The 16,239-nt window shown below is 35.6% G+C and overlaps 1 protein-coding gene across 1 annotated transcript; it reads right to left on the bottom strand.

Moving 5' to 3' along the window:
• Window positions 1-1,009: 1,009 nt before the first annotated feature.
• On the bottom strand, window positions 1,010-15,729 carry LOC132544889 (uncharacterized). Its single transcript, XM_060208539.1, is given in 2 exon segments — window positions 1,010-1,397; window positions 14,249-15,729. Coding segments are annotated over 2 exon segments (1,869 nt in total).
• Window positions 15,730-16,239: the final 510 nt, after the last annotated feature.

The following is a 16,239-nucleotide window of genomic DNA, read 5'->3' on the forward strand; positions in this document are numbered from 1 at the left end:
ATACCTTTGATGAAGCAAATCTGGACCAATGATAAATAGAGCGGCAACTTGAATATCTACGTTCCATCAGGATTGGCTTCAGTTCAGCTGTATACCCTATCTAGTAACAGTTGTTTTTATTTATGTTCCCGTTCTCATGAACCTATTAAAAAAAAAACAAAATAAAAACCAGGAATACGCCGTTTAAATTTCCCGCTTATCAAAACACTGACGTCAGCAAGTCCAAATCCGAGAACAGCCGTAATAATATAGTTCCTCGTGTCACCATAAATAGAAATTGTATAAAATAACATAATCACAAATGTAACTTGATTATTGATATAAAAGTGCAAACTCCCGCAATTTTACAAATAATTACATTATTTGACAATGTATGTTTTCGTTCGTTTGAAATAAAACTGTGCGTTGTTTTTTTTTATCAAAAAAGTGTTGCGGCTGTCGGTCTAATTTCATGAAACACTGAGTATACGTTTTATTTTCTCGGGAATTAGATACGTTTTTCGTGACATGGAGTGGATTGATGCGATTTTCAACACGGAATAACCATGGAAATTAGGAATGGAAGTCGATCCTTTCAGAAAATAACGATAGTTTGTGTGTAATGTATTTGTAATTTGGACCGTTAGATCGACGTCGGAGGCCTACAAGTGAACTGCAGCAGACAAACTTGGTAATCAAGTATGTTATGGTGATTAAAATGATTTTGTGGCGAAATTACAATCTTTGGCGATGAATTTGTTCTGTAGCTTTGTAAAGTTATTTATGTTTTGGGAAAGTCTTACTTAAGTCCAGTAACTTCGGAAATGCCAGTACACGGTATATTGATACCGAATGAAGATGACCGGAGGCCAGTTTCGTCTACTCGGACGACATCTAGATTAATTGATTCCAATACCGATCGCATCACTATAAATATATCACGCAGTCTCATGAACTACAATTTAACACGTTAATGATTTATAGACTAATACAACACAGAATGTAAGTATTACACTTATATCTACCAGAACTACTTTTTTGGTCTCACATTGACCACCGAATGTGTATCCATACACTTGATCGCAATAGAGCTAACAGTGCCACGGGAAGAAGGTTGCGAGGAAGCCCGTGAAAGGAAGAAAAAGTATGATGAGCTGATGGCGAAGTGCAGAGAGAGGGGATACACTGTGTGGCTATTTCCAGTGGAGGGTGGCTGCAGAGGGTTCCCGGCCCAATTCTTATGGAGGATGCTGCAGACACTAGGGATCACAGGAAGAACTCTAAGTGCAGTCATCAAACGTTTGTCAGAAGCTGCAGAGAAAGCATAGACGAACAGTGGTTTGGCCACCACTGCTGACCCACCAGCCGGAGGATGTTGTGGTTTAGGGTCGAAACATCTGAAGAGGGCTGGATACCACCTGAATGTCATAGATAGTAGAATAAAACCATCTGTAAATTATCAATGATCACATAGGCGTTCATAACCTCATATACTCATATCTGGTTTCTATAGAACTAAACGAGAAACTGGTGGTAGAATGGGAATATATAGTGTTACGTTCTGCTAAAGGGACAAACTTTGAATTTTTCAACTGATTTTCGTTATTGGGACAATAATTTTGCGTATTTATCAAACTCTCTTTATCTTTTACTGTAAGTAAAACAAAACCTGCTAAAATAATTAGCTTAGATTCCTTTAACTAAGTACAGATGCCACACACGAGCCACAGCACGAGTATGTATGTCAAATAGAGAGAATAACACAGAGAGGTGTGACGTCACACCAAAAAAGACAGAAAACAAACTTTTACAGAATATTATCAAGATTGAATTGGTTCTAAAATGTCTGTTGACCAAACCCAATTAATGATGAATAGGCAGCTTTACAACATTCATAAACATACATCATTATTTCTCTTTCTGGCAATTACATATCTCAAATTTTGACAGATATCAGTAGGCGTATCCAAAAAGGTGAAAAGGTCACCGGGGGTAGATAGGTCACACTGAATGGAAAGGTCACTTAAGTTAACCTTCGACAATCGGTTATAACAGAGTTTGTTAAAGATTGATTTAATGACTTTTTTTTATTGCCTTGAACATTATTCAGAGTTCGACATTATAAACATTGAACATCTTTTACAATAGATTTCCTGGGATTTCTGTACAACATTTTTTAAAGTTCATTACTTGGGTATAAAGTATATTTTGACCCAGACTGTTAATACTTGGGTATGAAGTATATTTTCCCAGACTGTTGATGCTTGGGTATGAAGTTTATTTTGTCCCAGACTGTTGATACATGGGTATGAAGTATATTTTGTCCCAGACTGTTGATACATGGGTATGAAGTATATTTTGTCCCAGACTGTTGACTTGGGTATGAAGTATATTTTGTCCCAGACTGTTGATACATGGGTATGAAGTATATTTTCCCAGACTGTTGATACTTGGGTATGAAGTATATCTTGTCCCAGACTGTTGACTTGGGTATGAAGTATATTTTGTCCCAGACTGTTGATACTTGGGTATGAAGTATATTTTGTCCCAGACTGTTGATACTTGGGTATGAAGTATATTTTGTCCCAGACTGTTGACTTGGGTATGAAGTATATTTTGTCCCAGACTGTTAATACTTGGGTATGAAGTATATTTTGTCCCAGACTGTTAATGCTTGGGTATAAAGTATATTTTGTCCCAGACTGTTGATACTTGGGTATAAAGTATATTTTGTCCCAGACTGTTAATACTTGGGTATAAAGTATATTTTGTCCCAGACTGTTGATACTTGGGTATAAAGTATATTTTGTCCCAGACTGTTGATACTTGGGTATAAAGTATATTTTGTCCCAGACTGTTGATACTTGGGTATGGGTATATACTTGGGTAGTATTTTGTTTCAGATTGTTGACACTATGGGCAGTATATTTTGTCCCAGACTGTTGATACTTGGGTATGAAGTATATTTTGTACCAGACTGAATACTTGGGTATCCAAGTATATTTTGTCCCAGACTGTTAATACTTGGGTATCCCAGACTGTTAATACTTGGGTATGAAGTATATTTTGTCCCAGACTGGATACTTGGGTATAAAGTAATTTGTGTTGTACCAGACTGTTGATGCTTGGGTATATAACTATTTTGACAGACTGTTATATGGTATAAAGTATTTTTGTCCCAGAGATGGGGTATATCCCAGACTGTTAACTTGGGTATAAATATTTTGTCCCACTTGTACAGATGTATAAAGTATATTTTGTCCCAGACTGTTATTTGTTAAGCAAAAACCAGCAAAGCAATTAGCTCTGATTGACATTATGTTAAGTATGATGTACAAAATATGCATGTTTTTGGCAAGTTAACGACAACCTCTATCATGGCATTTCTCCGGGGTCAGTGAATGTCTCGAACTAGGTCAACCAGACGCTTGTGCATATGCTAATGATGGACGTCACGAGGTGTCTAACAATACATAGGTATGTTTTATGTATATATCTGAATACTTCTACAGATCTTCACTAAGTTGTGGCTTAATGGAACATTAAGGACAAAGTATTAAAGAGCGAACAACTGTCCGTGTTTATGATATAAATAAATGATTAAAAACAAAGAAAAGAGAGCGTATGACGTCACTAGTAAGCGGTATGTTATAAGGAGTTCGGTATATGTAAAAAGTCAGTTAAAATAATTCTATTAATGATGTAAAAATCATTAACAACAATCATAAACATTCATCATTATTACTCGTTACTCATGCCTATCACTTATCCTTACCACAAATGACTATCACTTATCCTTACCACAAATGACTATCACTTATGTTTACCACAAATGACTATCACTTATCCTTACCACAAATGACTATCACTTATGTTTACCACAAATGACTATCACTTATCCTTACCGCAAATGACTATCACTTATCCTTACTACAAATGACTATCACTTATGTTTACCACAAATGACTATCACTTATCCTTACCACAAATGACTATCACTTATGTTTACCACAAATGACTATCACTTATCCTTACCGCAAATGACTATCACTTATCCTTACCACAAATGACTATCACTTATCCTTACTACAAATGACTATCACTTATGTTTACCACAAATGACTATCACTTATCCTTACCACAAATGACTATCACTTATGTTTACCACAAATGACTATCACTTATCCTTACCACAAATGACTATTACTTATCCTTACTACAAATGACTATCACTTATGTTTACAACAAATGACTATCACTTATCCTTACCGCAAATGACTATCACTTATCCTTACAACAAATGACTATCACTTATGTTTACCACAAATGACTATCACTTATCCTTACCACAAATGACTATCACTTATGTTTACCACAAATGACTATCACTTATCCTTACCACAAATGACTATCACTTATCCTTACCACAAATGACTATCACTCATCCTTACCACAAATGACTATCACTTATGTTTACCACAAATGACTATCACTTATCCTTACCGCAAATGACTATCACTCATCCTTACCACAAATGACTATCACTTATGTTTACCACAATTGACTATCACTTATGTTTACCACATCACTTATGTTTACCACAAATGACTATCCTTACCACAAATGAATATCACTTATCCTTACCACAAATGACTATCACTTATGTTTACCACAAATGACTATCATATATGTTTACCACAAATGACTATCACTTATCCTTACCACAAATGACTATCACTTATGTTTACCACAAATGACTATCACATATGTTTACCACAAATGACTATCGCTTATCCTTACCACAAATGACTACCACTCATCCTTACCACAAATGACTATCGCTTATCCTTACCACAAATGACTATCACTCATCCTTACCACAAATGACTATCACTTATGTTTACCACAATTGACTATCACTTATCCTTACCACAAATGACTATCACTTATGTTTAACACAAATGACTATCACATATGTTTACCACAAATGACTATCACTTATCCTTACCACAAATGACTATCACTTATGTTTACCACAAATGACTATCACTTATCCTTACCGCAAATGACTATCACTTATCCTTACCACAAATGACTATCACTTATGTTTACCACAAATGACTATCACTTATCCTTACCACAAATGACTATCACTTATGTTTACCACAAATGACTATCACTTATCCTTACCACAAATGACTATCATCACTTATCCTTACCAACAAATGACTATCACTTATGTTTACCACAAATGACTATCACTTATCCTTACCACAAATGACTATCACTTATGTTTACCACAAATGACTATCACTTATCCTTACCACAAATGACTATCACTTATGTTTACCACAAATGACTATCACATATCATTACCACAAATGACTATCACTTATCCTTACCACAAATGACTATCACTTATGTTTACCACAAATGACTATCACATATGTTTACCACAAATGACTATCGCTTATCCTTACCACAAATGACTATCACTTATGTTTACCACAAATGACTATCACTTATCCTTACCGCAAATGACTATCACTCATCCTTACCACAAATGACTATCACTCATCCTTACCACAAATGACTATCACTTATGTTTACCACAATTGACTATCACTTATCCTTACCACAAATGACTATCACTTATGTTTAACACAAATGACTATCACATATGTTTACCACAAATGACTATCGCTTATCCTTACCACAAATGAATATCACTTATGTTTACCACAAATGACTATCGCTTATCCTTACCACAAATGACTATCACTCATCCTTACCACAAATGACTATCACTTATGTTTACCACAATTGACTATCACTTATCCTTATCACAAATGACTATCGCTTATCCTTACCACAAATGACTATCACTTATGTTTACCACAAATGACTATCATATATGTTTACCACAAAAGACTATCACTTATCCTTACCACAAATGACTATCACTTATGTTTACCACAAATGACTATCACATATGTTTACCACAGATGACTATCGCTTATCCTTACCACAAATGACTACCACTCATCCTTACCACAAATGACTATCGCTTATCCTTACCACAAATGACTATCACTCATCCTTACCACAAATGACTATCACTTATCCTTACCGCAAATGACTATCACTCATCCTTACCACAAATGACTATCACTTATGTTTACCACAATTGACTATCACTTATCCTTACCACAAATGACTATCACTTATCCTTACCACAAATGACTATCACTTATCCTTACCACAAATGACTATCACTTATCCTTACCACAAATGACTATCACTTATGTTTACCACAAATGACTATCACTTATCCTTACCGCAAATGACTATCACTCATCCTTACCACAAATGACTATCACTCATCCTTACCACAAATGACTATCACTTATGTTTACCACAATTGACTATCACTTATCCTTACCACAAATGACTATCACTTATCCTTACCACAAATGAATATCACTTATCCTTACCACAAATGACTATCACTTATCCTTACCACAAATGACTATCACTTATGTTTACCACAAATGACTATCATATATGTTTACCACAAATGACTATCACTTATCCTTACCACAAATGACTATCACTTATGTTTACCACAAATGACTATCGCTTATCCTTACCACAAATGACTATCACTCATCCTTACCACAAATGACTATCACTTATGTTTACCACAATTGACTATCACTTATCCTTACCACAAATGACTATCGCTTATCTTTACCACAAATGAATATCACTTATCCTTACCACAAATGACTATCACTTATCCTTACCACAAATGACTATCACTTTTGTTTACCACAAATGACTATCATATATGTTTACCACAAAAGACTATCACTTATCCTTACCACAAATGACTATCACTTATGTTTACCACAAATGACTATCACATATGTTTACCACAAATGACTATCGCTTATCCTTACCACAAATGACTACCACTCATCCTTACCACAAATGACTATCGCTTATCCTTACCACAAATGACTATCACTCATCCTTACCACAAATGACTATCACTTATCCTTACCGCAAATGACTATCACTCATCCTTACCACAAATGACTATCACTCATCCTTACCACAAATGACTATCACTTATGTTTAACACAAATGACTATCACATATGTTTACCACAAATGACTATCGCTTATCCTTACCACAAATGACTACCACTTATCCTTACCGCAAATGACTATCACTTATCCTTACCGTAAATGACTATCACTAATGTTTACCACAAATGACTATCATATATGTTTACCACAAATGACTATCACTTATGTTTAACACAAATGACTATCACATATGTTTACCACAAACGACTATCGCTTATCCTTACCACAAATGACTATCACTCATCCTTACCACAAATGACTATCACTTATGTTTACCACAATTGACTATCACTTATCCTTACCACAAATGACTATCACTTATGTTTAACACAAATGACTATCACATATGTTTACCACAAATGACTATCGCTTATCCTTACCACAAATGAATATCACTTATCCTTACCACAAATGACTATCACTTATCCTTACCACAAATTACTATCACTAATGTTTACCACAAAAGACTATCATATATGTTTACCACAAATGACTATCACTTATCCTTACCACAAATGACTATCACTTATGTTTACCACAAATGCCTATCGCTTATCCTTACCACAAATGACTACCACTTATCCTTACTACAAATGACTAACACATATGTTTACCACAAATGACTATCACTTATCCTTACCACAAATGACTATCACTTATCCTTACCACAAATGACTATCACTTATGTTTACCACAAATGACTATCACTTATCCTTACCACAAATGACTATCACTTATGCTTACAACGTAAGATTTCAAAGTAAATGATAAAGAAAAGATACTATCATATTCTTTAGAAGACCCCCAATATGCAATTCGAGAGGGTATGTAGGTAAAACAGGTAGAGATTTATCGTCATATATGTTCAGTGTAAATAATACACATAATTCATTTCCAAAGCAATGTCAATGACACAGTAATGTTTGAAACACGGAACTCCAAATGTCACGTACAATGTAAATGACGTCATGGATTCTTTTGTGTATTTTGTAATGTCTTTTTTTAAAGTCTGATTGACAATAAACGTGTTCGCTTTAATATCTTATTTTCATTTAAATGTAAATGAAACGGAAATAAAAAGTGCTGTTTTGGATTTCACACTCGATGTATCGTGACATGATCATGCCCTAATTAATATGCACGTGACATACACAGAGTAGACAATAACAGTGTAAACATATTTAGTGAGACCTTGATTGACAGGACATGTGCTTCGCTTGGCACATCTTGTCAAATCATCGCGAATACACAGAGATAATTATGTTAAACAGAATTAAGCGATCTATTCGTGAAAATATTGTATATTTATATTATAAAAATGGTTAAATATTAAAAGAAACCGTAAGTTATTTTAAATAAGCAGTAACAATCGAGCTAGTCGAAAATAATATATTTTATTCGAAGCAACCTTACGTCACAATTAAATGAGCGACAGGCTTTCATTTGTGCCAGTGTGATGGATTGAAATCGTATGGTAATTTCTAATCTGACGCACTTGTATAACGTTCACTTACACTATAACATTATATATTCTGTTTTGCCATGTGATTCATTTCGATGTTCGGAAGCTACTTAGTACACATATGGAGAATAGAAGTCTTATTTCTCACTGCACGACTCACTTTCTCGTTAATCTTTCTGGTCCTGAATTGAAGTCCCAAAGAGGGAATGTCATGCGTTGTCACAGGAGGCGACTAATGTGAATATCTGTACGCGAATCGGGTATTATCTTTTGTCTGTTGTTCTGCGACCTGCACTACTTCTACTTTAACACTAGGGAATTTTTTTACAGGTCCATTACTCGCTCCCGTTTCGTAATTGTACCTAATTTGGCATTTGACGTGCATGACGTAAATTCCTTTACGAAACGAAAATAAGACAGATTGCGATGTACGAATGATGCACTGCTTTTGTTTTTTTCAATGCCATTATATTCGACGGTCATAAGTTTTAAAAACTAACAAGACAGATACTATATATAAAAACATATTATCCCTAAAGTGTGTTGTTGATTTGCATAAAAAATAATTTGGATTAAAAAATAAAGTCAGATTAGAAATTAGTGAAAAGACATTATCATTCCTATGAATGTTAAAACCCAACAATTCGCTTTACTAATTCCTCTAACTTTGGTTTTACATTTATTATTGATGAAAATGACACTGATTACAACGTTTTCCTATTACATTTAAATTCAATTATTACGTCGCCTGCCAAGGGCGACATAAAGGCATTGCTTTGTCAGCGGCGATGTCGTCGTCGTCGTCCGCACGAAGGTATTTTCGCGATAACTTGAGTACACTTTGGCCGATCAAGCTCAGACTTCATGCAGTCCTAATCAAAGGGACGTGCTTTATATTGCTTCACAGGTCCGAAGGTCGAATGTCAAGGTAACTGGTACTATAAATTAGAATTTTTTTTGGTGATAACTTCAGTTCCCTTCGGTCGATCAACTTCAAACTGCAGTGCTTCCTTACCAAAAGTGCTTCCTTGGGATTACTTTTTAGATTTGAAGGTCAAAGGTCAAGGACAGTGTTACCATATATAGGGGATTTGTTTCCATGCGATAACTTGAGTTAATGATTGACGAGTTGTCGATTACATTCAAACTTCATGCAGTACTTCCCTACCAAAAGGGCCTGCTTAGGATTGCTTTTCAGGTTTGAAATTCAAAGTTCAAGATCACTGTTACTATAAATAGAAATTTTGTTTTCTTACAATAACCTTTCCTAAGTACTTGCTTGAGATTGCTTTTCAGGTCATCAGGTCAAATGTCAAGGTCATTGTAGCTATAAAATCGGTTTTGGATGATTACTTGAGTATTCTTTAGGCTCAAACTTCATACTACACCTTTTATCTAAAGGGGCTTGTGTAACAATGTTATTCAGGTAGAGGGTATGTCCCTGTTCCTACCGTATTTGGGGCTAAACAGAGTATATAAATGGAATAAATACAATGAATAGCTATGGCTGTTGTTCCACAAAACTCATTTTTAGAAACCTTTGCTGGGCAGGCGACACACCCACTTGCGTGGAATTCTTGTGTCTGTTATCGGCAAAACCGACACTAGAGTCCTGATGACAATTCCTGGTTTGTTCCTGGTTTGGACTGACCCGAATGATCATCATCAAATTTCTGTAAACTACGTCTCGGTAGGTTGAGGATAGATAATTAAACTTCTCTCCGTCGTTTCTTCCCAAATTTTATTCCATTTCTCTTCTCTTTTCAAAATACACATATACATGTAACAAATTTTGTATCATAGAAAAGAATTATGTTGCAGATATATAAGATTTTTGTGCAATATAATGTTTTGTAAAAGGCGTTTCGAAGCTGCGAAAACTTGTATCTAATTCCATTTATGGATTGAACAAACATTGTTTAAATATGAAAAAAAAATAGACTACTATACCCTAATATATGTTTAAGAAAACAAAGTTACTCGATAGACTGCAAGATTTTGGTTTCTATGAGAAAAATAGAGGTATTTTATGACGTAAATGCGCGTGTAGTATAAAACATGGGACTCGTGTAAATGTGAGTCAAACCGAACAAAGTCTCGTTCTCTAGACGAGATCCCGTACGTGAGAATGAAACCTTACATGAACGTGTACGTTCCTGTTGTTACAAAGATAACAAACACTTATACCTCTGTATTCAAAACAGAAATAAAAACAAAGAAACCTTAAAATAAAAAGGCCAGCCCAACCCCCACCCCCAACAATTTGAAATATGTGTTTTATAAGCAATTCTAGAATTAAAGAAAGACTATGTATGGTTTGGCTTGTGAGGTTAAATCCCGTCTTCTTGTATTTTGTTGGTATTTCAAGATTCGAAGAGAGATAACTCGTTGAACGTTTCACACACCTACCTGACGGAGAACTAAAAATCATATTATAACAGTGTTGTCCGGTTAGGAGAAACTGACTGACACGAAATCACATACTTCTCTCTCTCCCTGCTCTGTGTGTGTGTGTTTGCACAAGTGCGTGCACATTGCGTACATAAATATATACAAACACAGTAAAAAGGGAAAAAGGGACAGCTCACGTACCTCTATTAACTGATTAAAATAGTGAATTCACTTAAAATCTATTAGTATCTCTGTTACAAAATTAATGTCATACGTTGGTACAACTTCATTTCTTCATAATTATTCACTGGAAATTTAATTGCGATTTCCAGCCAGAATTACCTAAGAATTCATAAATAATAGAAATGTATTTACACATTACAAAGCAACTCCTTCACTCGCTATTTGATAATGTACACAACATCAATAAGTCTCCATTTGTGATATTACATGCTATTTTATAATAAATTATTGCGTTGTACAGCGTCGATCTTGTCTTCGATCACCAGCTGTTTCTCTTGTATATAAACTTCACCTCTGACAACTTACAGTTTACAGATAAATACATATAAGTCATTTCCCACTTGTAACCACACAGTGTCACAAATACAAAGTACTTGAGCAACACAAGGGAAACAACTCCTGCACATCTAAATTTGTTATTTTTTAAAATTCCTATCATAATATATGCAAAATATATATGACAAGTTTTCTCCTTCTTATATGCTGATCGTACTTCCGTGTCTGCTTTATCAGCACTTTATCTTTGGAAACTTTCAATAATAATGAGAATGAAGAGATAGAAATTTAGCAGAATAATGATACATGGAGTATCTTAACTTATCATAAACACTGAGAAATGGTAATACAAAATTTCATTGTTCAGTGAAAATATGTCATTTTCTAGACGCGAACTTTAAAAGGACATATTACATCAACATATTTTGTACAAATATATTGAAACAAGAAGTAACACTTCGTTAGACTTTAAACAGAGATATACTTATTTTTATTTCCACTCCGAATAAGAAAAATAAGTCTTACCACTATCTTATTTTCTATTTCAAACCGTAACTAACTAAATTGACCATCTCCTTACCTTTAATCCTACTTCATTTACTAAATAAAGCGACAGGTGGATGGTTCTTGTTGCGATCTTTGCAAGACCATTTCATTATAAGAATATTTGCTGAAGACTAAAGAAATTGTTTTAAAAATCAGGTTTGTTTCATCCATTATTACGCTGAATCATTTACCCCAAAAATCACAATCACAAAAAACGGTATATTGACAAGGTTTAAGTTTTATTAACTCCTGCACACGAGATTTAAAGAAGGGAAATAACTCTGCCTTGATCGCTATAGATCATATGTGCACCATTACATATTTGGCTTATTGTTGCTTTAAGTCTTATTAACAGACCAACCAACTGATTTCTGTGTTAATGTTCTGTGTTATCTTATTAAAACCGTTTAATTAAATTTGGCCATTAGGATCTATAACACATGTTCAGGATCTCATATCCTACTTAACAAAAAACAAAACAAAGTGTGTGTTGGGGGGGGGGGGGATGGGGGAGATCCTTCAGGGGAACAGGGGAAACAGGGGGGGAGGCAATTTTGAAACAGTATGAATTCTGCACTGATTAATGCTATGAACTTGAATTTTTAACAAAAACTCAATTTAGACTTACAATATTGATTTCAACATTATCTATGAATAATTATGGACGTGCAATGTTTAAATGGTGGAGGAAAGCCAGAGTTTCCGCAGAAATCCTGTCCATCTGCGGCCAGTGCCTGACGACTGCCCTCACGGAGGCCTCAAACCCGCGTCCCCGAGGTGGAGGGCTAGACGCAGTAACCACCTAGCCATCGCGATGCTTTGTACAGTTGTGTCTACTGTTTATGTACATGGGATTCGTATTAACAATAGTACCTTCGAAACTGAAGAGTACAAACTATACCTTATCTGTGTTGAAATATATATGTTTTTTCTATAAGCATACAATTTGTATAGATATGTTTTCAATCTTTAAGGAATCCAATCACCTGCATGATTATTCTTCATTAAATTGATTGATTATCGTCCCCGCTCACATATCCCGTCTATAAGAACACTGGTTATAATTCGTACTTACCTTCGTGCATAAACAGTTTAAAATATATAATTTCCTTCATACTAAATTATTATCGTTCCAGTCAACAGCCAAGTTAAAAAAAATAGATTACTTTGACACTAACTCGCTATCGTTTTTGTTAACACATAGAGTTATAATATTGAATTTTCTTTATATTATTTATCAATCCTGTTTACATATCCAGTCAATATGAAGATATTTCCTTGGCACTACCTGGCTATCGTTCGTATTTACATATCCAGTCAGTAAGAAGATATTTCCTTGGCACTACCTGGCTATCGTTCGTATTTACATATCCAGTCAATAAGAAGATATTTCCTTGACACTACATGGCTATCGTTCGTATTTACATATCCAGTCAGTAAGAAGATATTTCCTTGGCACTACCTGGCTATCGTTCGTATTTACATATCCAGTCAGTAAGAAGATATTTCCTTGACACTACCTGGCTATCGTTCGTATTTACATATCCAGTCAGTAAGAAGATATTTCCTTGGCACTACCAGGCTATCGTTCGTATTTACATATCCAGTCAGTAAGAAAATATTTCCTTGGCACTACCTGGCTATCGTTCGTATTTACATATCCAGTCAATAAGAAGATATTTCCTTGACACTACCTGGCTATCGTTCGTATTTACATATCCAGTCAGTAAGAAGATATTTCCTTGGCACTACCTGGCTATCGTTCGTATTTACATATCCAGTCAGTAAGAAGATATTTCCTTGGCACTACATGGCTATCGTTCGTATTTACATATCCAGTCAGTAAGAAGATATTTCCTTGACACTACCTGGCTATCGTTCGTATTTACATATCCAGTCAGTAAGAAGATATTTCCTTGGCACTACCTGGCTATCGTTCGTATTTAAATATCCAGTCAATAAGAAAATATTCTAGAGTTTGGGCAGAAAATACACGTATCCGGACAGGTTCCTATACTATAAGTAAATGGAACATGACTTAGTGATTTTGCATTTACTGAAAAGCGATTACACTAAACACCAGAACATTATTCCAGAGAGTCGAGAAGGCGCAGCGCAAAGAAAACCAGTTATTGATAAATTATCTGACATTTGAATAAGTATTATTAGAGACATATGTTGTTATTTAAACGTATACGTGTATGTCTCCACTTCGCCGTTATTGTAGCCCACCCATAACTTGTGCGTGGCACTATCCTGCAGCATTCCCACAGCCTGCGGTACTTTTTCACTATGACTGGTGATCAATGTTTGAATGAAATGTCCTTCTTTGTCCAGTAAGATCACGCTACATGTTCCACAATCAGCAATCAATATGTTCTCGTCCCTATCAAAAGTAACGCCTTGTGGGTCGAAATCTTCATCGGTTTGTTGCCCGCTATACTTAAACTTCAAACTGAGCTTCTCATCACATACATACAGACACCCAGGGTCATTGTCGAGAAAGGCCAGGTCACCCGTGTCGACATTCACACGAACAGAATTCGGTGACCTCAACTGCATTTCCGATTCATTTCCGTACACGAAAGATTTCCTATTCCCGCGGATATCCAACTTCAACGGTTTCTCCTGTCCATTGGAGACAACCACAATGTCATTGTCAGCCGTTAAAGCGATGCTTTGTGGTTCTGACGGAGTTTGGAATAGTTCTACTTCGGTCTGTTGACCGCCGCATACGTTTACTTGCTTGATAGTGTTGTCCTCACATGCTACCACGGGACAAGTCAAATCATTACTCAGTGTTATGTAGCAGAAGTCATATACACCACATTCCAGTTCAACAGTTTGGAGGAGCGTTCCTTCAAATGTGTGGAGAAATAGTTTGCATTCATCGCCACCGACCCAGGCCGCATCTCCCTCCATCACTGGACACAATCGGTACACTGCATCTTTCTCAACAGTATCAAACGTTGACCGCAATTTCAAATTGACCGATGGGCATTTCTATGTGTCGATTTTAAGTTTCCCAAACAAATGTTGAAGTGCTTTTATATCATTCGAAGGAGAGGGATATTGAAATGTTCTACTTCCAATCGAAGTCACTTCATTTTCTTCTAAAAGACATTTCTCCAATTCTGTCGCTAAATCTAAAGATTTTCTGATATCAGTATACTTGCGTGAGCTTGCTAATTTTTTACATTCGTCGGCTTTTTCTTTAAGTTTGTCTTTCGTTTTTGTCCGATTTTCAAGATTTTTTGTTAACTGCCGTTCATTTTCGCTTTGGTATTTTCTCGTTTTTTTCTTTCCGTCTTCAATAATATCATCTATATGAGATTTCAAAATTCTTCCTCGTTCTTCTATATGTGCCACTGTCACGTCAGACTCTGAATCATTCATCTTTATCATTTTTTCCACATCCTTAATGTCAACATCTAACTGTCCCAACCGTTCATCAGTGTCATTAACAAGCCTCAACACTTCTTGTTTTTGAAGATTGACGTATACTTGCAAATCTTCCATGTGGTGACCATTATGAGCTTGTAAAATGCACTTACTACATATGAAATCGCCGCCACACGTTTTACAAGAAAACACCACAGATTGGTTGTGATCAGTGCAAGTCTCTGACGAAAGGTCTACCTTTAAATTCAGTGCTACTTGTCCTCTACGCGTAGCCATGGTACTGCAATTCTGTCAGAAGAAGTGGAAACTCGTGTTAATACAAAAAATAATTTTTACAAATACCGACATATTATTACGAAGATCATTAAAACCAACATGCTAAAAATCCTAAACACGATGGCACGGCATGGTAGCCTTACTCAATAGCATGCTAAATCTGTGAATTCTTCAATGCATTGGCTGCCTGACATCCAGGATGATAAATGTACAATTCCTTAATATTTACAAGAACTTGTTGCCTTCTATTCGTTATTATCACACTCCCCTATATAGATTTATAGGAATTCATTTTTTGGAGAGGTAAATAGCCATATTGTGGATGTTTGGTTTTCTGTGTTTATCGCCCCGTGAACAACAAGGGTCATTTTGAGACGAGCCCTCCTTTTAGTAGCTGGTGGCTATATAACTGAAAAGCATACGGGAGACACGGAGAACAATTTGCGTAACGTGTCTTGGGCAAGGACACAACCGCGACAGCAGAGATCTGGCCATTTTCAGCTCCTTGGG

The sequence above is a fragment of the Ylistrum balloti genome, unplaced genomic scaffold, assembly GCF_031769215.1.
Source record: "Ylistrum balloti isolate Yb309-2 unplaced genomic scaffold, AGI_CSIRO_Ybal_v1 Utg369812, whole genome shotgun sequence".
NCBI classification, from domain to species: Eukaryota; Metazoa; Mollusca; class Bivalvia; order Pectinida; family Pectinidae; genus Ylistrum; species Ylistrum balloti.